This window comes from Staurois parvus, unplaced genomic scaffold (assembly GCF_062004578.1).
Source record: "Staurois parvus isolate SC_StPar_1 unplaced genomic scaffold, SC_StPar_1.0 ptg000382l, whole genome shotgun sequence".
Classification (NCBI taxonomy): Eukaryota; Metazoa; Chordata; class Amphibia; order Anura; family Ranidae; genus Staurois; species Staurois parvus.
This window is the reverse complement of record NW_028318178.1, coordinates 223,032-250,540: the sequence shown is the minus strand read 5'-3', so window position 1 is coordinate 250,540 and position 27,509 is coordinate 223,032. Positions and strand designations below refer to the sequence as shown.

Sequence of the window (27,509 nt, the reverse complement as noted above, 5' to 3'; positions counted from 1 at the left end):
CATTAGTTGCCTACTTATCAGGAGAAACTATAACCTTTTTATTATTTATTTTAGATGTCATCAGTGCGACCAGCCGAAGTCATCATGCACCAGAGCCTTAGTGCAACAACCAGGAAAACTGCATGTTTATAGAGGGAAACTGGCAAAGCCAGCTTTTGTTTTTATCCCTATATTTTTTCATTTCTATATGTTCATAACATGATTTACTTCCATTTATATATTTATTTCATTTGTAAGCCTTTAAAAACTATAGGTTTAATAAAACAGACCAGAGGAAATAATTAAGCACACTGAGAACACAGATATTGTTCTTTGGCAAGGATTTGAAAAATTATCTGTAATTAGGAGTAACTTGATATTTAAATTGTATTCACAGTACTCTATGCTCTGCTGTAATCTGAAGATCTGGTTCATAGTACTCTATGCTCTGCTATACTCTGCTGATCTGGTTCTGATAAAGAGACTCCAGAAACAAATATTCACCTGAATATGGTCTATTTAACCAGTACAAAGTTTGTGCAATAGCCAATCAAAGTGACATCCATCTAACTACCAGCATTATATTTATATATCTTTGTAACAGGCTGCAATGTCTTCTATGCCATACATGAATAATCCAAACACGCTTCAGGCAATCGATAAAACTAAGTTTGGTTCCACTGACCTCACTACTACAACTATGGGCCTGCATCAGTCTATTACAAGAAAAATACAGCCATCAGGCCAGGTTTGTTTGTACCCCTCCATTACCAAAAATTACTCTAGAGGGTTTACAGTCCCAGAGGCGAACTCCCAATCTGGTGAAAATGGTCAAATCGACTGACATTTCACTTTCTATGTGAGAACAATACACAAAGTAAGCAGGGCTTTTAGTGACACAGTCATCACCCCCAAAAATCCTAACAGAAACAGATGTTTTAAACTCTCTGGTTGCTCATGTCCGCTATGTTGGCTCAGTTCAAGTGTTGCAGCCTTTGCCCCAGAAATATAAAATTCCCGTGCCCCCCACTGCTCAATGTGGTTCCATTCTCTGGCCCCTATGTTACAACAGGTCATAGCAGTGACGTAGAGGTCAGAAGATGGAGCCACAGTGAGCGGTGGGGGGCACAGGAAGCTGACATTTGTGAAAGTGTTGACTGCCGAGGAGACTTATGAAGACTGCAGTGCTTACCTGCCCCACAGGTTGATAAGTAAGCCTCTTCTTTTACAGGGGACGGTTATTTTTTTTGGGGGGTGAGAACAGTGGCTATATCTGAAGATTGATTTTTCGCGTGTTGTAGTTTTGGGGCACTGTATTTAAGTTAATTTTACACATGCATTATATGACATACCATTTATCCTTGTGGAAGGTGTGTTGTGCTTGAAACCTCACCAAAGATACAGAAAGTACCACACTAAAACACACAAGTGGGAAAGTAGTCTGGGGGTGGGCAGTTACAATCACTAACATTGCCCCCACCTCATCCCCTCCCCAGCTGAAAAAGGATCTAATACTATTTTTTTTCTAGAATATGAAGCATCAGAGTAATACTTACCTAAATTAATGGTGCCAAGGTCTTTCTCCCTGGTTCTGATGACCCATCCCATGATGCCATTCTTCTTGTTGGTACGTGACCTGCCACTACACCTCTCGCTGATGTCATCATGCATAGTGCAGGACCAGCGACCACATCATCATAAGGATGGGATGTGGCTGCTGGTAGAAGTGCTCGCCGCACTGGAGAGGACTAAAGCACCAGCTGTCACGGGTCCATGGGGTCAAGTAAGTATTACTCATTCACTAGGAAATAATAGTAATATATCCTTTAACAGCTGTGAGGTTGGGAGGGGGGGTTAATAATTTTGGAACTGTCCAGACTTGAGGAACCCCAAGCAGACAGTAAAATGGAGGCTGGTAAATTTCTTTTTAAAATGTTTGGTGGTCTCTGGCTTTAATACTTTAAACCAATGACCTGAAACAAACCGTGCATATCAGAAAAGTCTGATGGAGGTCAAAACTAATGGGCATACTTATATGGAGACAATGGAATAAAAAGCACTCAAAGTGGTTGTAAAGGCTAAAGGTTTTTTACCTTCATGGATTCTATGCATGAAAGTAAAAAACCTTCTGTGCGCAGCTTCCTCCCTAGCCCCCCTAATACTCACCTGAGCCCCATCTCGCTCCATTGATGTGCAGAAGCAGCTCTCCTGGGTCTCTCCCTGCTCACTGGCTCAAACACAGCAGCAGGAGCCATTGGCTCAAACACAGCAGCAGGAGCCATTGGCTCAAACACAGTAGCTGGAGCCATTGGCTCGGGCTGCTGTCAATCACAGCCAGTGAAGAGGGAGTGCGCGGGGGGGAGGTCTTATGGATGAAGAGAACGGGGCTTGGGAGCAAGCTTGCAGGAGTACACACATAGCAAGTGGCTTGGTATGTGGGTACTGCTCAGAGGGGAGGAGCCAGAAGCGCCGGAGGGGGGAACCGAGAAGAGGAGGATCATGGCTGCTGTGTGCAAAAGAGCAGGTAAGTATAAAATGTTTATTTAAAAAAAAAATAAAAAACAAACCTTTAGTGTCACTTTAATTTATTGGATCAATATAACCACCAGGGAAGACATTTTTGATAAAGGAAGCCTCAATGCTTCCTTATACATATTATAGAAAGCTAAATGAAACCATAAAAAATTTTCAAAGGTAAAACAGGAGTGTTTTTTAAATCTGAGTTTGCTATATTGTGACTACCAAAACAACCCATGGACTGGTTTTGCATATGAAATTAAAACTTGTAAAACTGACAATTTCATTGTTAAATACACCAAAAGAAAATACAGTCACTCAGTAGACAAATGGCATGCTAAAAAAAGGTTTTAGAAAATTATAATTCAAGTAATTTCTGGATAACATACTATGGATAGTGATGGATGAAAACAGCATTATGTACAATTACCACACCCACCTTAAAAGGATTACTAAACCCAAGAACACAAATGTAAGGCTGCTTTCACACTGATCCGTTTTTCTTCAGCTTTTGCGTTAAAAAACGTGGAAGAAAAAGATGTGACCACGTATTCCTATGGAACTCTTCACACTGATTCATTATGGGTCTGGTGCGTTTTTCAAAGTCCTGCTTGCTGCATTTTTGGTGCATTTTTGAAATAAATGGGAAACGCAGCAAAAATGTATAAAAAAATTTACCTGCGTTGCGTTTTTGGTGTGGTTTTTGAGTCACATGTCCTTTGCAAAAATGCACCGCAAACACGGATCAGTGTGAAAGTAGCCTAACAATGTTTATTGTAGCTTGCCAGACTTTAGAAGTATTAGTAATCATTTTTCAGGCTAAAAAAATGTTTTAACAGTTACAGAAAATACCTATTGATCTTGCTAGAAATGTTCTGGTCATGCCCTGTCAGATGAATATGAAGCAAAAATAATGTTACTTTTCTTGCGTAAACTACTAATCCCATCATCCCCCAATGTAAGGGATTGAAGCTATGGCTCCTTTCATAGATACAGTGAAAGAGTGAATGTATCCACTCAGGGATAGGAAGTGTGTTATCCCCAAGAAGGTGAAAAAAAAGAGGGGGAAGACCGGAAAAAAAACAAATGAAGCCGCCACATTTAAAGACTGGTGAACCACATAAATTTGCCCTATTAAAGCATATCGTAACCAGAATCACAAAAATGGAACATATTACATTTTTGGTGTCAGATTTAGAAATGCTTTAATAGGGCAGTTTTATGTGCTTGCTTTGTGAATGCTAAGAATTGATGGAATTAAGATTTAGTGCTTTGGAGTGCAGTAAAAATCAGATCATTGTCATTTTCCTCATGTTTTTTTAAACACTTGTAATCTCCCTGCTGGATAATTCCGATAAGGCATTTTATAATTATAGACATGCAGAAAAATAAGAACCTTTATCTACACATATGCACATGGTTTGCACATGGTTACATAAATAGATATATAATGAGTAAATACATTATACTAATTGATACAAATGTATGCATACATGCAAAATCAGAGAAATGGTAATACATCAGGGAATGCTCTAGACACAACTGTGTCTCATTTACAGTGACATCTGGTATAGCTGGTACAAATATAAAGCAAAATTAGATGGGAAATATTGAACATGTCCCTAAACAACTTTAATCTAACTGAGAATTATAGTGGATAAACCGCACAATAAGCAAATCTAACTGTTAGTAGAAGGGTCAGTTCATGTCACAAAATGTGTCTGAAAAACCTCTAATGGAAGCCACCAATCCTAGGAGAGGACATCTGATTCCAGATAGGGAAAACTGCCTGTATCTAGACACTGTCATATCCTGCCCATACATATTCAGACTTTTCCCTGAACATAACCAAAGCAGTCAAAAAACCTAACAAAAAAATTAGAAAGGACAAAGCATTAAACTATTTTACTACCGTCATAGTTTTTCAAATGGTAGCGTTGTGGACATAAAGTTTTGAAGAGCCATTTTAACAGTGCTGCAGAACACACACTTGTAGTCAGTGTGCTCATGAATAGCTGTGATATTGGACAGCCATGATGTACAGAGCCAATCAGGGTGGCTTTGAAGCTTTTGATCACTGTGAACCAATCATGCCAATTGCAAGTGTAAACACTAGTAGTGTTAACAAACATTCAGCCCGTTCACAACCTCTCTTTGTACAAAGCCTAAATGAAAGGCTACTAACTACCAAAGATTGTGGCATTTTTGGGAAAGGGTATTTTAAAGTGACAATGACCACTAATGATTTTAAATTTAGTTTTCTAATATTTGGCATCCCATTTTTTGATACACGTTCCCTCTTTTTTTTTTTCTTATAAGGTTAGTAAGGTAGAGTACACAAATCAGTTTTTTATTTCTTGTTATTTCTGATAGATCTTTTGTATCTAGGATTCCTCTTCCATATGTAAGATAATCTAGAAATGGGCAATGATGGGGCTTAGAGGAAATTTTAGGATAGGGGTTTTAAAGTGCTACTGACCACCAATGATTCTGCAATTGTTTTTTTTTCAGGTGGGGGGTTTAAATAGTCACTGATCACTAAAGAGAGTGTGATCACTGTTGACATGGGTGGTAAATAAATGAAAGGTAAACATAAGCAAAAACATATTTTTGGTCTTTTGTTTCCCTAAAAACCTAGTGCTTATTAAATACCATCACAAGCAAGCTTTGTCTGTTTCAAAAAAGATATAAAATGCATTTGTGTACACTATTGCTTGATGGAGTAATTGTTAGTCAAACTATCACAGCAATGAAAAGAAAAATTGCCTTCTGGTGAGGAAGTATTGCAGGCTAGTACTCAAAGGGTTAAAGAAAATTAAGTCCTGCAGGATCACCTCATGCTTGTCACTTTTGCAGGTATAGCTAAAAAACATTAAAATAAGTGCCTATACTTTTTAAAATCCAGTAGTATACATTCTCCCCCTGCTCTGCACATGCTCAGTTGCTCTCCATTTTTAAGCACTGAACTGAATTTGTAGAGGCCGATCTGCTGACAGCCTAAAGGTTTGCTGCTGCTCAGGGGCTCTGGGCTTCAGCAAAATGGTAGCCTCTAGCAAGAAGAAACAGGAACAATGCTGGAGGCAAGTAAAATACGAATTTTGGTAGCATAATTATTATTAAGAAATGTATGTTTCTTCCTAAAGAACATTATTTTTGAGCAAGTTGTTATGGGTAAAGTTCCACTATAATGTCTATCCTATGATGCATCAGAAACACTGGATGTCATTAGGCTTCCTGATCAAAACACCACTGCTGTATGTCACCAAATTAGGCACCTGTCAGTGTAAAACACTTCAGCATCGCTGACATGAAATATGTACAAGCTTACCTGGAAGGTGCTTCGTCCACTGGGACAAGTCACATGTGTGACTGAATGGTGATCTACTAAATCCAGGGCGTGCAGGGCTGTGGGCCCAAAAATAAACTTCAGCCTGCAAAGGACACAATAACGCTAGACATTATAACTATACTGTTTATAGCCTACACACATATTTTACATTTGTATCTAGCGGTTTGAAATATCATCCTTTTATATAAATTTAATGAGTAACAGGAAAAAATGCAATTATAATGTTTCATAGGGCGAAACATGTTGGGCGGAGTTAGCAGACTGACATCACACACTATCAGATGGGTTATACTGACAGCGTTCCTGTGAATTTTTTTAGCTGCCTTTATTTGATTTTATTTTACTGTTTCAATATTTTAATAAATTATACATACTACACCATCTGAGCTCTGTCTTTCTATATTCTGCCTGTTATATGGGAAATTCAGGAGTGGAGGAAGGTTCAGAAAGGGCAGAGCCCTTGGGGGTTACTATACCTGCCAAGTAATGATCTTTCAAATGGAAGCTATTGATCAGTGTCTAGTCATAAACAGAAAGGAAAGTTGGTTCCATTATTTTCAAAATTGTGATTTTTTTTTTGCACAGATACAAAGTAATTTTTTAAAAAGCCAAAAGGGAATATAAACCAGGGTTACCATCAGGACTGCCCAGTATGTCTGGATTTTAGGCATTTGTCAAAATATTTGATGGATGTTAGTATGATTATGAGTGGTTTATCAATGTGTATCAGAGAAAGACTAATTAAAGCTTTGGGTATCATACAACTAAACAAAATGAAAAAAAATATGATATGCCTTATGAGGATTCAAAAACCATCAACAGGATGTGCAGCCATACTTGCAAGGTAATCATAAATAGAAAAAACTGTGAACCAACATTAATGCAATCATAAAGATCAAAAATTGCCATTGTGTTGGCAGGATCAAACCCTAGGCTGAAACACTATATAAGTAGCACCCTCCTAGTTAAGTGCTAGTAAGTTTAGGAAAATTTAGTTCTGGCTCCTCTACAGCCAGTGGAGCAGGTTGTTTGCTTTTTAGCTGTTCTGGATTTCACATGCAGATTTCAGAGTTGATTGCTCCTTCCTGCATTTCGGAATTGCCTGGGCTCTTCTGGAACATAGGTGTGGAATAAGCAAATGGGGAGCATGAATATTTATGCTGACCCAGCCAACCCCTGATCAAGAGGGTGACCAGCAGGGAGATGAGTTGTGCATAAATAATCTGGGGCCTAGAACAGCAAGGTCTTTTAGCCTGGTAGGGAGAGACCTAGCCGGGAGGGGTTCTCCGCCTTCCTGGGCAATCTTTTATGAGCATGCACATGGTTGAACGCGTTCCTTGCTCAGGGAGAGACGGGGGCCACATCTTAAAGTTAACAGAACAGTTTGGAGTGGATCTGGCTGAGAGACTCACAGTACAGGGTCTGGCTGATACTGAAAGAAGGCATCCATGGATACATCCATGGTGAGTAGAAGCTTGAGAGAGATCCTGAAGAGACGGTTGCTGTTTTGTCCTCTTTTGTGAAAAGGCTATTCCAGATTTGCTGGCTCAGGGTTGTTTCTTGTGTGGGATCCCCCTGAAGGCCTTGAGGCCTACCTTGAAGAAGTTAATGACTACTAGAGCGTGTCCTCAGCCAAAGCTTGCACTTGTTCTGGGGTATCCCAAGGCTCACCTTATGCCCTATCCAAGTTCTTTAAGCAATAAATCCTAAAAAGCCACTTTCTGCCTGGTTATTGTGTAGAGAGACTAAGGACCTACCGTGTGCCTGGCTCCCATGTACTTAATAGGAACTAGAACCTGGTACAGTCAGCTGGACCAGTCTGGGATCTGCACTACATATAGTCTCAGAGGATACTGATAATATTGTTGATCTCAATATACCATAGAGTTTCAGCATATGTAAATAGACATCTACTCATTGTGGTGAGTGGTTAGTTATAACAAAAGTTCAAACCGTTCATGTAATCAAAGTATGACAAACGCAAACCATAATTGATGCACGATGTGTAAAAGTCACACATATTGCTTGTTTTATCTAAAAGATGTGAACTAGGGATAGATCATCCCCTGCATTCTGTTGTTTATTTTTTGCTTGCTGTAACGATTATATGCAATAGAGACATGGAAGCTGTATGTGACAGCCATCTTGTTAAGGTCTCAGCCATTTTTTTTTCATGAACAATCATCTTTCTCCCCTCCTCCCTGCTCTTGAAAGTGGAATGTGTGGCTGTAAGTTGTAAAGAACTTCAAAAGAGCCTCTTATCTTAAATAAAACACAAATAGAGGCCAGCTCTAGAGCTGTAAACCGCTAATTAGTCTTGGCAGGATGTCTATTTTTCAGGAACCATGAAAACCACTTTCCTCTGCCCTATCGTAAAACAATAACTCAGTCCAGCCATTACACATGACCTGTTATGCCATCAGAGCTCTAGGAATGCAGAGCATGCCATAAAATGTCTATTTTACATGTAACAATTCATAGTATTCAACAGGAACTGGGCACATTTATATTAGGTATATATTTGAATAGGGCATATCATACCAAACAAATCCAGGTCCTACATGACTATGTTAGCACATAGGAAAGGGGAGAAAGCAGTCTCTTCCCTCTTTGGTGACAAAGGTATGCTGTGTTTGGTATCCCTGGGTTTGAAATATAATTCTGAATATTAATCTGCCAGTTGCTAGAATACCACCTGCACATACTGGAAGTTATTAATATTAGTATGAAATTGTAGCTGGGACTTGGTCATAAACATGGTGACCTCCTAGCACCCATCTCCTAAACTGGATGATTGGTCAGTTGTTTAATATCATAAAAAAGGACAGACAGGCCTGGTGAAGGAGAGCTCTCGTTTTAACATCAATCAAGAAACATCTTAGCAGACTTGAGAGCCAAGGCAACATTTTTGCTCGGATAATTGGACTCTGCTAAACCAGGACTTTGCAAGTATTCTGCCTTCTTAACTCCTTTCTTTTATTTCTCTGCTGCTTTATTGTTCTCTTTATGTCTTGGTAACATTTTTTTCTGTAAATATTTTAATTGCACTATTTTGACCTTTTTTAGTAATAAACCCTATTTTGAAAAGTGTTGAAACTGTCTCTAAAGCTTTTAATGCAAACTAAACAATCCCTGTCTCTGAAGAGTGCTACTGTATGTAATAACCATCTGAATATACATGTCTGTGGTGACAGTGTGTGTTGCAGACTCTTATGCTAAAATCATAGTAAAAAGGCGGTGGTGGCAGTGTGAAGGGTTAATTGCGTAATTAACCTAACACAGTAACAATCGCTCTCAGGCTGCTGGCACATAGATTGTGGTCCCACAAGCTGAAAAAACTTTCTGTAGGGTGCAACTGAGAGTGGCATTGTTACACAAGTGACAGCACAGTGTGAGGTTGGCTGGTCCTTTGTTACGAGTTGGTGAGAAAAAGAGGGGTCGGGCACTGTGTTCCATCACACTTGCAATAAAATTTAGTGGATAATATTACAAAAATCTGAAGCAGATCCTGTGGTCAAGAGATGAGCCCCCCTTCCTCACAAGCCTCCTTTTTGGGTCAATAGAAAGGTGAGGAAGAGACTGAGGTCTCAATCATATAAACTGGTGAAAGAAGCTCCCCAGATTTTGGGATTTCTGAGGATGTGAACATACATGCAGATACATCTAAGTGCCTTCTTTGCATTGCCCATTTAACATGTTTTAAAGCCCAACTACGAGTGCAACAAAAAAAGACCCTTTTAGTGGGGCCCCTGCACTACAAAGGTTAAATGCTTGTCATGTCTAGGGGTGCCATAATGTACTTACCGGTCTCCCTCTCTATGTCACTCAGGGCTGCCATCGCGCACACACACCTCCCTGCATACAATGCAAGGTTATTAGCCCTGCATTGTATGTGATGATGCTGTTAGAGCACCCTGGAGCTTCAGGGAGAAGAGAACTGCATCAGAGCGGGGAAAGGGGTAAGTAATAATGTTTGTTCCTGTACCATCTATAAATAAGGAGCATTCAACCCTTGCAGTGTGTTTTTTTCTAATTCTTGAAGTTGGGCTTTAAATAAATAATAAATTACTAGAAAATCCTTTAGATTGTAAGCTCCACGAGCAGGGCCCTCCTATTCCTTCTGTACTGAAATGTATTGTAATTGTACTGTCTCCCTTATATTGTAAAGCGCTGCGCAAACTGTTGGCGCTATATAAATCCTGTATAATAATAATAATAATAATAGAAAATAACACAAGGAGGGTAACCACCAATTGTATTTCAACCTAAACTTTTATTCAATTCTGCTGTACTAGAACTTATGTGCCATGCATAAGGCTTTCTTAAAGTGACACTAAACTCTGGTTTAAAAAGAAAACTCGATTTAAAAATGTATTTTTAACTAAAAAAAACCCTTCTATTTCCCATTGCCCTTAGCCTCCTCCATTTCTCCATTTTTTTTTCTGCTGTTGCTTTGACCCAACTTCCTGTTAAAGGGTGGCTACGTTTGTTCTTGTCGTTCCCTCTGCATGTAGAAATTTGCCAAACTCTCTTGCAAGCTCCTAAGATGGACTATGGGATGTGTAGTGTTCCTAAAGCGGTGCACACGACCACAACTAGCATGCACTGCTTGTTCCAAACAAAAATAAGTGAGAGGGAAAAGGAGAGGGCCAGGAATTCATGGAGTGCATTACCAGAAAGTGGAAAAACACAGTAAGATATGATTTCATGAAAAAAAATATATATTACAGAGCCATCACGTAAGTCATAAGGGATGTCTATGAATTAAATTTGGAAAATAACAATATTGTTTAGAGTCAATTTAATCCCAATCCAGCTTATAAAACAAGCCTATAAATCCTAATATAGAAAAAGTGAGAATCAAGCAGCAAGTACAGACAATGCACGCTATTCATGAGCAGGCACTTTTTGCATTTAAACCAAAAGAAAACAAAGATATTTAAATTGTCTGATGAGAAGACTTGTAAACTCTGGAACTGCCTGAGGTCTCTTAGACAATAATTTGTATAACAAATGAATTCAATGTACTCACCCCAGCAGATGCTCATCAGAAACTGCAAACAAACAGAAACACTACATGAAAATCAATGTAAAGTCATATTCTAAGCATCAGTCACTCTATTCTACTCATCAGATCTGTAATTGGCAATGGTACTTGTCACTAAGGCGGTTTTAATAATTAAGAAAAAAGTTAAAACTAAAAATGCAGTGAAAGTATATCAACTGTTTTCAAACTGTAATAGTGCACTATTCTTCCTTTTTCAGTACAGACAGTTTTTGGTTCCATCAGTAAGGCCTCTTTCACAAGGGCGGCCAGGGGCTGTAAAAATAGGCAGAGGGTTTGCCATCCTAACCTAAAACCTGCTTAACAGCCGTGGCAAATTTAACAATCACAGCCACTGCAAATGTGGTTGCTTGTCATTTCAGTGCATAAATTCCATTACCAATTGTCAAAGAAAAAAAAAATGTAAACACAAGACCAGGCATTTGGGCAGCTGGATGACCTCCAGGAAACTTAGACTAATGCAGGCCATACATGGGTTGAATTCTGAATGATTTTTTGTCCGAAAATCGAAAACGTTGTTCGCTCGGTAATCCGATGGTGCCATCAATGATTTCAAGAATCGGTCGACCAAGTCATAAAGTTCACCTCATATAACAGGAGAAACTTCTGTTCCTTCCAGGTCACGGCTCATGCGCATATTCTTTTCAGAAAAACGATTGTACGATTTGACAATCATTGAGTCGAAAATTGGTCGGTTTTCACGAATTCTCCAACATGCCCGATGACCAAAAAGGGGAGGAACCACAAAAATGGGCCGGTGCCATTGACCCACTAACAGAGCAAAAATCGGCCGATTATTCTTAGGTCCGATTTTCAGACGAAAAATTGGTCAAATTTCGACCCATGTATGGTCGGCATTAGGCTGCTTAGCCTCTTTCTAAAAAGTGATCCACCACAGTTCACTTTTCATGGACATCCCAAGTGTGAACTAACTCTATCCCTACTGCTATATCTGAATGAATTCAGATATACAGCAGTTGAACTATATTTATCTAAGTCTCCAACTTTTGAGATTTGTGCATATGTTTAAAGCAATCTTTTATGTAACACAGGCAGTTTGGTTTTTTTTTACATCTGCAAATAGTGAAAGATATGACTAATAACAAGTATACTGAAAATTGATGCCTCCCCCTTCTCCTACCTATGTGGCATAGCCTATGTAAAAAGGGTCAATATAGATACCTTTTTGTAAGGCCCTATTCACATGGGCAGACTCCGCCAAGCGGATCCACCTGCTCAGTGGGGGATCTGTCCGCTGATACTCGCTGAGAAGGCAGATGACAGGCCCGTGTCCACTGCAGAGCGACACAGACACAGCCCGCTGTTCTCTATAAGGCGATCGGATGTAAACAGACTTCCTGTCCGTTTACATCCGAATGTCATCCAATCTGTTAGACAGATGGGAAACAGATCCCCCATCTGTCTGTTTTTAGTGAATCGGATCAGATGCAGGCAGATGTAAATGGACAAATGCTGCAGGGGAGAGGAGGGAGAGACGAAAACAGGGGGCCAATGAGAGCCGGGAGAGACATCATGACTTTGGGAATTCAGAACTGTTGTGGAGCGCAACCTTAAACAGGGGAGCCAGATCTTCAGGATCGCATGACCGCAAGGGAGCGGGTTTAAAAAAAAAAAAAAAGGTACTTACACAGATCTTTTTATGCAGGCTATGTAGCATAGGTAAGAGGTTGGGGAGTCTGTATTTTTAAGAATACTTGTCATTATCCTTTACTACAACTCAGAAGGGTGCTTAGAAGTGTGTTGTATTTCTGTAGGTTTGCTTTATTACCTGCCCCACTCATCACCAAGTAATACAGACCCATTCAGATACAGTATCTACAAATGATCAGAGATTTAAAAATGTTTTGTTTTTTTTAACTTACCTGTAAATCCTTTCCTTGGTGTGCCTTGCAGAACACAGTATCTAAGTCTTAGACCAGCGTTCTCCAAACTGGGGCCCTCTGCTTGCCGTTATTCCGCTCTTTGGGCACTATTACTCCCACTGATATAGGTCACTACTCCTCCCATTGATACCAATGATGGGGCAGTGTTTCTCCAAATGACACCAACAATGAGGCACTAGTCCTTCCATTGATGCCAATGACATGGTATTTCTACTCTTACTGACTATAGTAATGTTTTATTCCCACTGACCACCTAGCCTGAGGAATTGTTGACTTCCACTGATGCCTGGACATTTTCTACTTCCACTGGCCAAAAACCGGCCCCCCCTAAAGTCTTTGTTTAAAATGTTAGGAAACGCCCCCTAACTTAGACAACTGAGTTATGCAGCTCACCTAGGGTGATTGGATACTGGCAAACAAACTTGTAAGAACAGCCCCAGCATAACACTTACCCCTCCAAGCAAGCCTCAGTTTAGTAGCAACCAATAAAGATTATATCATAAAGAACAGAGGGAGGGTCCTGTGTACTGTACTGTAATAAAAAAAAATGATTGTACAGGTAAGTCAAAAATCCTATTCCCTTAATCGTATGGTACGGTACAGGACACAAGACTTTAATGTTAGACGACTAGGATGTCCAAAAGCAATGCAACTGAGATATGGGTCACACAGCAGCAAATTCTAACAGGCCCATGTAACAAATGGAAATCAAAGGGTTTGAAACTCAGAGAACAGCCTAAAGTACCCTATGACTCCAATAAACTGGTTTTAGAAGATGCAGCCTTTCAAGTCTGTGAAACAGAAGCCTGAAGCTGAAAAGCTTACAAATCATGACAGATCTGGTAGAATGTGTCTTTACAGGAGGAACCTTGTCCTTCATCCGTAGGCTTGGATGATGACCTGCCTAATCTACCTAGCAATGGTAAACCAATAAGCAGGATGTCCCCTACAGGGACCCCCAAGACTGACAAAGAGAAAGAGGCAACAGGTTAGCGAAGAAAATAAAAACATAACAATGAAAAAGGTTTGCTTCTCCCAAAGTACAGAGAGAAAACCTCTAGGAAAACCTAAGGACACTAGCAAAAACTGAGGCTTGCTGGGAGATGGAGGGGTTATGCTAGGGCAGTGCTTTGTTTGCCAGTGTCCAATCACCTAGCTACATATAACCCAAAAGCCTAAGATGAAGATCCTGGGTCCTGTAATGTACAATTAAGAAAAGAAATTACATATATGATGTTTACAGTCAACACAACCCAAGAATATACCAGTAACATGCTGCCTGTCCAAGGGAGATAAGGCAGTGTACTGTATCTATGGAGGAGCAGAATTGTCCCCTAGGCTGCCCAGTCCTGATATGGACTACAGAACACCTCTTACTCTCCACATCTCCATAACATATAGCAAGGTGGTCTACTCAGGTTCTACTCCTATCCAGGGCTGTGTTTGGGAGCTTTCCCCTTACTTCTTTTTACCAGACAGGAAGTGAGGAAGATCTGCAACAGGGAAATAGACAACAATAAAAAGCTGACAGGGGTTCTAGCTTCCCACTACTGCAAGATATTAGCAACCCACTCCCAGCTCTCTCTAACTAACCACTGGTATGAAAAAAAACTATTCAAATTCCAATTTTACCTACAGAACTAAACTCAAATAAATGCTCACCTCCTCAATCCACACATGTGCGTGGGCATTCATTATTCTGGCAAAGCCAGAGTGTGCTGGGAATGCACGGTTTGCTGTGCATGTGCAGCTCCCTCTGCATCCAACAGAAGTTTGCAAACAGGCAGGCAAGTGTTTGATACAGAAGTAATATAGCATATCTCTTCTGCAGTAAAGATCTCCCTGCTCACAGGCTCCACTTTAACCACTTACCTACAGAAGGTTTTACCCCCTCCATGACCAGGGAATTTTTTTTGCTATTCAGCACTGCGCTACTTTAACTGGAAATTGCTCTGTCAACACTGTACCCAAATTAAATTTATATTGATTTTTCCCACACAAACCGTTTTCTTTTGCTGGTATTTGATCATTATATAAACTAAAAATTAAAAAAACCCTTTAAAATTTTGCAATCTTCCTGAGGTACTGATGGCCTATCTAATTTCTTGAGGCCCTAAAGTACCAGGACAGTACAAATAACCCCTTTTTGGAAAATAGACAGCCCAAAGTGTATAGTAAGAGGCCTAGCAAGTTTTTTTAAGTTTACATTTTTTGTCACAATTTTGTGGAAAATGAATAAATTTGAGGCTTTTTTAATTTTTTTTTTTTTTTTACATACTGTCACCAGTGTAGTACAGTGTCATCATATGACTGGTGTGGCAGTGATCAGGGATACTGACTGAGGACAGTATCTAAAAAAAAATACATTTAATAATTCCATTTTTTTTAATTTTTTTTCCTCTGTCCTCAGAGTACTTCTTTGTCACCATAGATAAGAACAAAGGCAGTTCGATCAGCTGCACTCCAAACAATCCACTTTATTGAACCAAGATGAAACCAATACAGACAGTGGAAATACAGTAGGGGACTGGCAGGTAAACACGCTTCACACTAAAGACAGCACTTGTTCATTACCACCATAGTGACACTGCACTACTTGGAAGGGGTGTTCACAGCTACAGCAACAGGTTTTTTTTGTCCTTTTGGGAAAAAGGTTTTACATAAATAAATAAATGCTGATCATAGAAAGCGCCCATCAGTATTAAATAGTTTGTCTCATCCCTGTACCCCCTACATCTGCAGAGCTTGTTCTTTTGAGAAATAACAGACATACTGGTTGCATCACCAGCTGAAAATAAAAGAAAGAAAGCCTTAAAAAGAAAACTAGAGGGGCCATCACATCTAAGACTTGGTAACCTGTAATATACGGTATATTATAATGAATGTTTGCTTTTTGGTTAAATACGGTACTTTTTTTACTGCATTAGAGATGGAGTGCACTGGAAGTTCAGCTCACTGGATTTCTGGTCAGAACAACAGCTAATTGTTTTGCACTTTTTTGATATAACAAAATGCTTTCTATTGTATATTTAACAGACCAAAACGGAGCAAATAAGAGAAGCTCGTTGTTAGGGTTTATATACACGTTATTGCCTTGGGATCAATTACTAAAATCTCTAGAAGAAAGGATTGAGGAGTTTCTCCCAGCACATTATGCTTACTTATATTAAATAGATTTTTTTTTATGTTGCGGAATGGATGACAATTTATAGTATAATCAGAGAAATGGAATTATCTCCTGCGCTACTATGTATAATGGTACTATTCAGCAGCCAGCACTGACGGTGTCACAATCACAACACCAACATTAAACAGGAGAAATATTAAAAAGAATAGTGCGGCGCTCAAAACGGGGGTAAAATATAATATAGCAGATGACTTATATATAATAGAAAATAACTGACACAACCGTATCTTATATATAAATATATGGGCCAATATGACATAATCACAAGTAAATCATGCATTTAAGTGACTATATGCATAATGCAGTACATAGTGTCCATGTGCATAAAAATCCATGCAGGTGAAAGCTGTAAGTGCCAATCCTCAAATAGGTGAAGTGCCCCCTCACCTTCCTGCCCAGGCCCCTAGGGACCAATGAGCCTTTTTAAATATATGGTGGGTCTTGGGTAGATCCTTCAGATGATGGATCCCTTAAGATGTAATGGTGGGACTCTCCTCCTCCAATCTCCTATACCCGAGCGTTGGTGGTATCGAAGGTGCCCTTCCCACAGGGTCATCAATAAGGAGAGAGAACTTGATATAGTGTAAAACCGCTTTATTAGGAAAGTGATAAAACCATAGAAAAACTACTCACACTTTTCACATGTGTAAACGAGCCTTCACACCACTCAAAGGGTGTACTGTATTCAGGGACTGGGAGCACCAAGATGGCGCCCGCGCCGGATATGACGTCAAGACGTTCGTGTAAGCTCCTCCCACTGGCGTATCTACGCGTTACGTCACTTCAATCACGTGACTTCATCAGGATATACGCCTATCCTGGGTGGAGCCCTATTTATCTGATGTTTTAGCCAATCAGTACTTCCGATGGGCGGAACTTGGCCGCCATTTTATTGGAGTTCACAGGACACCTTCAGCCACCTTACTAGTTGCGGCTGCAGAACGGGGGACCGCGATCATGCTGCTAATATGCCAATATATATATGTGAATCCACATACTGGATATAATTTGAAACTAAAAACTGCATTCATTGAGTAAAAATAGAAAAATAGTAAGAAATAAAAAAGTAAGTAATAAAAAATGTATTCCGTGTCTTCAGCTCATTTGATCCATAATGTCAAAGAGCCTGTCATAATCCCTCATGATATGACATGTATACATATAAAGGTGTATGACTCCCCTTAATCGGGGAAAAAACTCCTCTAGTGATATGCATAATATGTATAGTATGTATAAAAAATATATATAAAAACCTGTATCTATATAAAAAAGGAACAGAGACCCGAAAAAAACCTGATGTACAATACACCGTCATCATGGAAATTCATTATGCACTATCCTCAGGAACAATGTTGATATTACATACATGGATTAGTGGTAAAGCTGGAACATTTCATAAGTGCAAAATTACAAGACTATCACAACAATGGGGCTTGAAATGATCTTTGCTAGAAATTGCTGATGAAGCAGTTAAGATCAAATTCTACGTTCAGGCCCCTCGGATGTTGAGACCTCATTAGGAAGATCCATTTAGATTCTGCCTGACTGATAACTTTAACCTTATTGCTTCCCCTCCAGTGATTACTACATTTTTCTATTCCCCAGAATGACAATTTTGTGGGATCACTATTATGGTGATTAGCGAAATGTCGGGAGACACTGTGTTTGGTGTGACCCTTTTTGATGTTCTGTACATGCTCCCGTATCCTTTTCCACATAGGCCTCTTAGTTCTTCCAATATATTGGAGTCCACACTCACATTGGAGCCCATATACTACACCTGCCGTCTGGCAGGATATGAAATCTTTAATGGTATATGTTATTCCTGTTGTTGTGGCCTGAAATTGTCTCCTTCTTACATTTAATCCCTTTGTCTCTTTGCACGCATAACAGGTTTTGCAGGGGTAGAAGCCTTTTAGATCAATGATAGTGGTTCTTAAATTGGTTCGGGGTGGGTCAATCACATTTTTTACTAAGCGAGTCCTAATATTTGGAGCCTTTCTATATATAAATTTTGGTATGGCAGGTATAACCTTCATCAGGGCTGGATCAGATTGCAAAATCGGCCAGTGTTTCAAAAAGATCTTCTCAATCTTTTTATGATGTATATTATAATCCAAAACAATAGGTACCAGGTCATCTAAAGGTTTGACTCTTTCTTTATCTTTAAGCAGTTGGGATCTGTCCATATTTTCTACCTCCTCTATCTTTCTGGAGATGAAGTCTTTGTTGTAACCTTTTTGTTCAAACCTCTCCCCTAATTTTTGGACTTGCACTTTGTAGTCATCTACAGTAGTGCAATTCCTTCGTAAGCGGACAAATTGTCCCTTAGGGATATTGAGAAGCCACTGGGGATAGTGGCAACTATCTAAGGAGATGTACCCATTCCGATCTACGTTTTTAAAATAAGTAGTAGTCACCAATTGATTGTTCTTAACTGAAATGTTCAGATCCAGGAAGTTAATGGATTCACTACTGGTTTCCCAGGAAAAAGAGATATTCTTATCATTGGTGTTAAGTGATTGCAGAAATACTTGTAAAGAGTCCTCATCCCCCCGCCATAGGATTATCACGTCATCAATATATCGTTTGTATAGTACTAGTTCAACCGGGGTATTATGATAGATAGAATGCTGTTCCCAATGGGCCATAAAAAGATTTGCCACACTTGGTGCAAAACGGGCGCCCATAGCAACCCCTTTGATTTGTTGGAAAAATTGGTGACCATGCCAGAAGTAATTGTGGGTGAGACAAAAATCTAAACACTCCACAATATACTTCTGCTGTTTTCTAAGAAGATTACTAAATGTCCTCAGACCCCAATTAGTGGATGTAATGGCCTTCCCATGGTCAATAATGGTATATAGCGAGGAGACATCTGCACTCGCTAACCTTATTCCATTAGTATCTTGAATGGTATCTAGTACTTGAATCAGGTGCTTAGTGTCTCTAAGGTAAGAGACCGTATTTTTGACCAGCGGTTGTAGAAACTTGTCTACATATTGCCCTAACCGAGATAGAATAGAATCAATTCCATTCACTATGGGTCTCCCCGGGGGGTTGTGAAGGTCTTTATGAATTTTTGGAACTAGGTAAATAATGGGTATTCTGCATGTGTCTGGAATGAGGAATCTTGCTTCTTTTTTATTAAGAATGTTATTCCGTACGCCTTTGTCTATTACTATTTCCAATTCCTTCCTGTATTGCATAGTGGGGTCTTTTTGTAATATTTTATACGTAGTACTATCTGTTAGTTGTGAATTCAGTTCTTTTAAATATTGATCTTTTGATAGGACTACGATCCCCCCTCCTTTATCTGCTGGTCTGACTACTATATCGGTACGTTGCGATAGTTTCTTAATACCCGCTTTAATTCTATTATTATATAACATATGAGGTAATTTGAGTGTCTCAATATCTGATTGCATCATCTTTTTGAAGACCTCAACCTGATTGTTTTTGGTTAGTTGTGGATTAAACAATGATTTATTCCTGAGATCAGTGTGTACTATCCTGCTGGTCTCTCTATTCATACTCCTCAAGTTTCCCGGTATGCCCAAGAAATATTTTTTAATATTAAGTTTCCTGGTAAATTTAAGCAAATCCACATAAACATCAAATCTATTGGCCGGTTTTGGTGGGGCAAATTTGAGTCCTTTATCTAAGACCTCTAGTTCTTCTCTCGAGAGTGCCTCCCCACTCAGATTGAAGACCCCAACTCCTAGTGATCTCTTTTTCTTTTTTTCTCTTGCTCCTGCTCTACACCCTCTGTATTTTTTGGTGGGCTCCGTCCCCTTTCCCCCCCCGGACTTTTTGTTATTCTGCTCCTCTCTAAAAAATTGTCCTGGGGGTAGTCATAAGCCAGTGGCTCATACCGGTTATACATAGGTATTGGGCTCCTCATATCATATGGTTGGTAGTAATTCCTATCATTCCGGTAGTATCCTTGATCCCTATTGGGCGGTCTGTACTGGCGCTCATTAGGATACTGGTTGTAATTATTATTATTGTTCCTTGGCGGGTATTGAGGTCTAAATTGTGGGTGTTGTGGTCTCCATTGGTTTCCATAGCCATTCCCTTGAGGTCTATTATATGGTAATCCTTTACTCTTTGGTTTGCCTTTATTCATCGGTGTGTGGTGATTATTATTTTTCGGGTGTTCCTGTAGTTTATTAACTTGTCTCTCATCTCTTATATTATCTTTTGATGAAATTCTTGTTGGTGTATCCGATTTGGACTCATTTTCTAGGGATGTATCAACCGAAGCTGATACTGTAGCGTTCAGGTTGTCTTGCCACTTAAACACCTGATCCTTTCTAAAGTCACTTAAATCCCTCTGATATTTCTTAATTTTTCTATGTTTGATCTCCTGTTCCGATTTTTCTAAATCTTTATTCAGCCTGTGACTAAGATTAATCATCTCTTGTGTCTCCTTAAATGGTTCTATTCTGGTTTTTATGTCATCTATGAGTTTCTCTATGTTGCGCATTTTCTTTTGTTTTCTTTTCATTAGGAATGTAATGAATTCTAACCCCTTCTCGTGGAAGAAGTCAAACCATTCCTCAATTGACTCCTCATCCGTCAATCCATCCCCTATAGGTACATCCCACCTTAATCTCCTGGGGATGAGTCTGTCCTTGAGATATTTCTCATATGTCAACATATCCCACCATGTAGACAACTTCTTTTCCATTAAGTGTCCAAGCTTTCTAAACTGAGTGTCAAGATCCCCTTTCTTAGTGGGGTCTGATTTTGAAAAAATATCCTCTAGGTTGATAGACTTATTTTCTATAAAACTGAAAATTTCCATAATGGCAGCTGGAGAATATTGATTGTAACAAGCCAATAATCAGAGAAATGGAATTATCTCCTGCGCTACTATGTATAATGGTACTATTCAGCAGCCAGCACTGACGGTGTCACAATCACAACACCAACATTAAACAGGAGAAATATTAAAAAGAATAGTGCGGCGCTCAAAACGGGGGTAAAATATAATATAGCAGATGACTTATATATAATAGAAAATAACTGACACAACCGTATCTTATATATAAATATATGGGCCAATATGACATAATCACAAGTAAATCATGCATTTAAGTGACTATATGCATAATGCAGTACATAGTGTCCATGTGCATAAAAATCCATGCAGGTGAAAGCTGTAAGTGCCAATCCTCAAATAGGTGAAGTGCCCCCTCACCTTCCTGCCCAGGCCCCTAGGGACCAATGAGCCTTTTTAAATATATGGTGGGTCTTGGGTAGATCCTTCAGATGATGGATCCCTTAAGATGTAATGGTGGGACTCTCCTCCTCCAATCTCCTATACCCGAGCGTTGGTGGTATCGAAGGTGCCCTTCCCACAGGGTCATCAATAAGGAGAGAGAACTTGATATAGTGTAAAACCGCTTTATTAGGAAAGTGATAAAACCATAGAAAAACTACTCACACTTTTCACATGTGTAAACGAGCCTTCACACCACTCAAAGGGTGTACTGTATTCAGGGACTGGGAGCACCAAGATGGCGCCCGCGCCGGATATGACGTCAAGACGTTCGTGTAAGCTCCTCCCACTGGCGTATCTACGCGTTACGTCACTTCAATCACGTGACTTCATCAGGATATACGCCTATCCTGGGTGGAGCCCTATTTATCTGATGTTTTAGCCAATCAGTACTTCCGATGGGCGGAACTTGGCCGCCATTTTATTGGAGTTCACAGGACACTCAAATTACCTCATATGTTATATAATAATAGAATTAAAGCGGGTATTAAGAAACTATCGCAACGTACCGATATAGTAGTCAGACCAGCAGATAAAGGAGGGGGGATCGTAGTCCTATCAAAAGATCAATATTTAAAAGAACTGAATTCACAACTAACAGATAGTACTACGTATAAAATATTACAAAAAGACCCCACTATGCAATACAGGAAGGAATTGGAAATAGTAATAGACAAAGGCGTACGGAATAACATTCTTAATAAAAAAGAAGCAAGATTCCTCATTCCAGACACATGCAGAATACCCATTATTTACCTAGTTCCAAAAATTCATAAAGACCTTCACAACCCCCCGGGGAGACCCATAGTGAATGGAATTGATTCTATTCTATCTCGGTTAGGGCAATATGTAGACAAGTTTCTACAACCGCTGGTCAAAAATACGGTCTCTTACCTTAGAGACACTAAGCACCTGATTCAAGTACTAGATACCATTCAAGATACTAATGGAATAAGGTTAGCGAGTGCAGATGTCTCCTCGCTATATACCATTATTGACCATGGGAAGGCCATTACATCCACTAATTGGGGTCTGAGGACATTTAGTAATCTTCTTAGAAAACAGCAGAAGTATATTGTGGAGTGTTTAGATTTTTGTCTCACCCACAATTACTTCTGGCATGGTCACCAATTTTTCCAACAAATCAAAGGGGTTGCTATGGGCGCCCGTTTTGCACCAAGTGTGGCAAATCTTTTTATGGCCCATTGGGAACAGCATTCTATCTATCATAATACCCCGGTTGAACTAGTACTATACAAACGATATATTGATGACGTGATAATCCTATGGCGGGGGGATGAGGACTCTTTACAAGTATTTCTGCAATCACTTAACACCAATGATAAGAATATCTCTTTTTCCTGGGAAACCAGTAGTGAATCCATTAACTTCCTGGATCTGAACATTTCAGTTAAGAACAATCAATTGGTGACTACTACTTATTTTAAAAACGTAGATCGGAATGGGTACATCTCCTTAGATAGTTGCCACTATCCCCAGTGGCTTCTCAATATCCCTAAGGGACAATTTGTCCGCTTACGAAGGAATTGCACTACTGTAGATGACTACAAAGTGCAAGTCCAAAAATTAGGGGAGAGGTTTGAACAAAAAGGTTACAACAAAGACTTCATCTCCAGAAAGATAGAGGAGGTAGAAAATATGGACAGATCCCAACTGCTTAAAGATAAAGAAAGAGTCAAACCTTTAGATGACCTGGTACCTATTGTTTTGGATTATAATATACATCATAAAAAGATTGAGAAGATCTTTTTGAAACACTGGCCGATTTTGCAATCTGATCCAGCCCTGATGAAGGTTATACCTGCCATACCAAAATTTATATATAGAAAGGCTCCAAATATTAGGACTCGCTTAGTAAAAAATGTGATTGACCCACCCCGAACCAATTTAAGAACCACTATCATTGATCTAAAAGGCTTCTACCCCTGCAAAACCTGTTATGCGTGCAAAGAGACAAAGGGATTAAATGTAAGAAGGAGACAATTTCAGGCCACAACAACAGGAATAACATATACCATTAAAGATTTCATATCCTGCCAGACGGCAGGTGTAGTATATGGGCTCCAATGTGAGTGTGGACTCCAATATATTGGAAGAACTAAGAGGCCTATGTGGAAAAGGATACGGGAGCATGTACAGAACATCAAAAAGGGTCACACCAAACACAGTGTCTCCCGACATTTCGCTAATCACCATAATAGTGATCCCACAAAATTGTCATTCTGGGGAATAGAAAAATGTAGTAATCACTGGAGGGGAAGCAATAAGGTTAAAGTTATCAGTCAGGCAGAATCTAAATGGATCTTCCTAATGAGGTCTCAACATCCGAGGGGCCTGAACGTAGAATTTGATCTTAACTGCTTCATCAGCAATTTCTAGCAAAGATCATTTCAAGCCCCATTGTTGTGATAGTCTTGTAATTTTGCACTTATGAAATGTTCCAGCTTTACCACTAATCCATGTATGTAATATCAACATTGTTCCTGAGGATAGTGCATAATGAATTTCCATGATGACGGTGTATTGTACATCAGGTTTTTTTCGGGTCTCTGTTCCTTTTTTATATAGATACAGGTTTTTATATATATTTTTTATACATACTATACATATTATGCATATCACTAGAGGAGTTTTTTCCCCGATTAAGGGGAGTCATACACCTTTATATGTATACATGTCATATCATGAGGGATTATGACAGGCTCTTTGACATTATGGATCAAATGAGCTGAAGACACGGAATACATTTTTTATTACTTACTTTTTTATTTCTTACTATTTTTCTATTTTTACTCAATGAATGCAGTTTTTAGTTTCAAATTATATCCAGTATGTGGATTCACATATATATATTGGCATATTAGCAGCATGATCGCGGTCCCCCGTTCTGCAGCCGCAACTAGTAAGGTGGCTGAAGGTGTCCTGTGAACTCCAATAAAATGGCGGCCAAGTTCCGCCCATCGGAAGTACTGATTGGCTAAAACATCAGATAAATAGGGCTCCACCCAGGATAGGCGTATATCCTGATGAAGTCACGTGATTGAAGTGACGTAACGCGTAGATACGCCAGTGGGAGGAGCTTACACGAACGTCTTGACGTCATATCCGGCGCGGGCGCCATCTTGGTGCTCCCAGTCCCTGAATACAGTACACCCTTTGAGTGGTGTGAAGGCTCGTTTACACATGTGAAAAGTGTGAGTAGTTTTTCTATGGTTTTATCACTTTCCTAATAAAGCGGTTTTACACTATATCAAGTTCTCTCTCCTTATTGATGACCCTGTGGGAAGGGCACCTTCGATACCACCAACGCTCGGGTATAGGAGATTGGAGGAGGAGAGTCCCACCATTACATCTTAAGGGATCCATCATCTGAAGGATCTACCCAAGACCCACCATATATTTAAAAAGGCTCATTGGTCCCTAGGGGCCTGGGCAGGAAGGTGAGGGGGCACTTCACCTATTTGAGGATTGGCACTTACAGCTTTCACCTGCATGGATTTTTATGCACATGGACACTATGTACTGCATTATGCATATAGTCACTTAAATGCATGATTTACTTGTGATTATGTCATATTGGCCCATATATTTATATATAAGATACGGTTGTGTCAGTTATTTTCTATTATATATAAGTCATCTGCTATATTATATTTTACCCCCGTTTTGAGCGCCGCACTATTCTTTTTAATATTTCTCCAATTTATAGTATAATCCTTTCTGCAGATGAGGTTTGCAGGCACTTGTAAATGAACTACTGAAATACCCATTATTCCTCTTTAGTTGCATATAAGCACCAGGAAAGGATGGGCTGCCAGTACTGACAATCCTGCCCTTTTGTTAAATGAAATTGCTCAGATATTAAGGAAAGTAGATTAGGTAGTCAGTATCGCTTTCATCTGTCTAGCTGGAGACTTTGACGCATTAATAAAAGTACAAATTATATGCAAATAGCTATAAATATAACACAGAAAGGCACTGGGTGTTGACATAGTGCTCCTAATGGCATTTCCTACACCATACAAACATACACATAATCTGTGTGCCATCCGCCGGATAATAATCTATAATGGCTCTCTATGGCAGCAGACTGTTCACACACTACTATTTGCATAACAGCCTGTCTGGAAGAAAAATAAAGATAAACATTGCTGGGCTTTACTTCTAATTAGAAAGCAATGATTATCTATATGTCCTGACTCTATGCACGGACACACATCTAGCAGCGCAGATGTTAGCACTCTTTATTTCACTTTGTTTTCCATCCATCTCGCCCACACAATAATAGCTTGCTAGACGAGACTAGCACAACAAGAGATCTTAAAAGGGCAGAACAGTGTTGTAACAATATTTTTAAAAACTTAAAGTGGTATTAAACCTACAATCAAAATATATTCTATTGCAGCATACCAATTCTTAGGTTTGGTGGCTGCATTAGTTTTCATTTTTTGGGGGGGGGAGGGTTTCCTTTATTTTCATCTGGTGATCATGCTATTAAGTCTGTTATTTTTCAACTGCCTTTAGGAGACCAAGCTGTCCAGCAAAAGTGTCCGTTATAGGTTTGAGACAAACCATTATCTCTGAGAGGTGTGTATAATGGGCAGCTATTACCCACAGGCCGACCCCTCAGGTACTTGGAACGTCACTGGACTTGAAATGGTTGTACCGGGATGATGCCTGCTGCTGAAGACATTTCAATCTGTTTAATAATGTTTTTTAACAGTACAAATCATATGTTCCATAAATGCTGTGTTTTTTTTTAATATTTCAATCTGTGTAATAAAGTTTTTCAACACTACAAATCATATGTTCCATAAATGTTGCAGCTGGTACCGTTTTTTAGTGTCGACAGTCAGCTCTATTGTAATAGCAATCAGAGATTGGCTGATTGGTGCCCCCCCCTTCCGCCATCCACTACCTTCCACGGCCATCACAGGATCTCCCATCCCACTGGGACCCACAATTGACCAGCTGCTGGCCGATCAACAGAGAACAGATCGGCTTTGTTGGGCTCTATGATATAGTAACCCGGAAGCGGTGACCTAAGATCAGCTACAAACTGTGCCATTTTAACCACTTCAGCTCCAGCGAGATACTCGCACTTTGCTGGAGTTTGAGCCATTATACTTGGATGATGCTTGCAGTGCATGCATCATCCAAGTACCGTTTTTTAGAGCCAATAGTCGGCTCTCTTGTAATAGCAATCGGAGCAGCTAACTAGCCGCTCAGTTGCTATTACAAACACCAGAAGGGGATATCCCCCACCTCCTGCCACATTAATAGGATTTCCTGTCCCACCGGCAGTCCCAATTGACCAGTCAGCGCTACTACCGGCTGGATACAGAGCCAAACAAAGACCAGATCAGCTTTGTTCACCTCTGTTATATAGTAACCCAGAAGCAATGACCTGACATCACTTTCAGTTTGCTCAGATAGACACAGCGCCATTTAAAAAAAAGAAAAGTATTTAATCATACCGAACTTGGTGTGATTAAATGCTTTTAAAGGGCAGAGGAGGGATTTGGGGTCTTATTGATCCCGCAATAAACAGTGACTGTCACATGCCTATTGCTGTCACAAGGGATGTTTATATTCCTTGTGACAGTAATAAAGTGATTAAAACAGTGTAAAAATAACATAAAAATTAATCAATTACTTAAAAAATTAAAAGTGCCCTCGTTACCTTGTGCGAACGCGCACATTGGTCCCACACTCATGCAAACAGCATGTATGGTATCATCTCAAACATCAGATCATGATGAAGTCACGTGACCAAAGTGACGTAACGCGTAGATACACCAGTGGGAGGAGCTTAAGCGACTGACGACCTGACGTCATATCCGGTGTGGGCGCCATCTTGGTGCTCCTTTTTTCCTGAATGCAGTACACCCTTTGAGTGGTGTGACGGCCTGTTTATACTGAAGGAGTATGTGAGTAGGATCTTGTTCCTTTTTAATTATTTGCTCAATAAAGCGGTTTTACACTATGTAAGTCTCTCTTGCCTTACTGGTGACTACTCTGGAGGGGCATATATCCATACCACCAACGATCCATGATAGAGACAAGAGGAGGGGAGTCCCACCATCATCACCTGAAGGATCCATCCAACTCCAGGAGAGATACCCATTGTATAACAAAAGGCTCATTGGTCCTTAGGGGCCTGGGCAGGAAGGTGAGGGGGCACTCCACCTATTGAGGAT

At 39.7% G+C, this 27,509-nt stretch overlaps 1 protein-coding gene across 5 annotated transcripts in view; it reads right to left on the bottom strand.

Moving 5' to 3' along the window:
* ZSWIM7 (zinc finger SWIM-type containing 7) overlaps positions 1 to 27,509 on the bottom strand; it is a 199,765-nt gene that overhangs the window by 99,595 nt on the left and 72,661 nt on the right. For all 5 annotated transcript variants that reach the window (XM_089685732.1, XM_089685728.1, XM_089685730.1 and 2 more), the window contains 2 exons: positions 10,878 to 10,899; positions 5,825 to 5,927 (listed from right to left, as the gene is read on the bottom strand). In XM_089685732.1, coding sequence (XP_089541858.1) covers positions 5,825 to 5,927; positions 10,878 to 10,899 — 125 coding nt within the window. The remainder of the gene's footprint in view (positions 1 to 5,824; positions 5,928 to 10,877; positions 10,900 to 27,509) is intronic.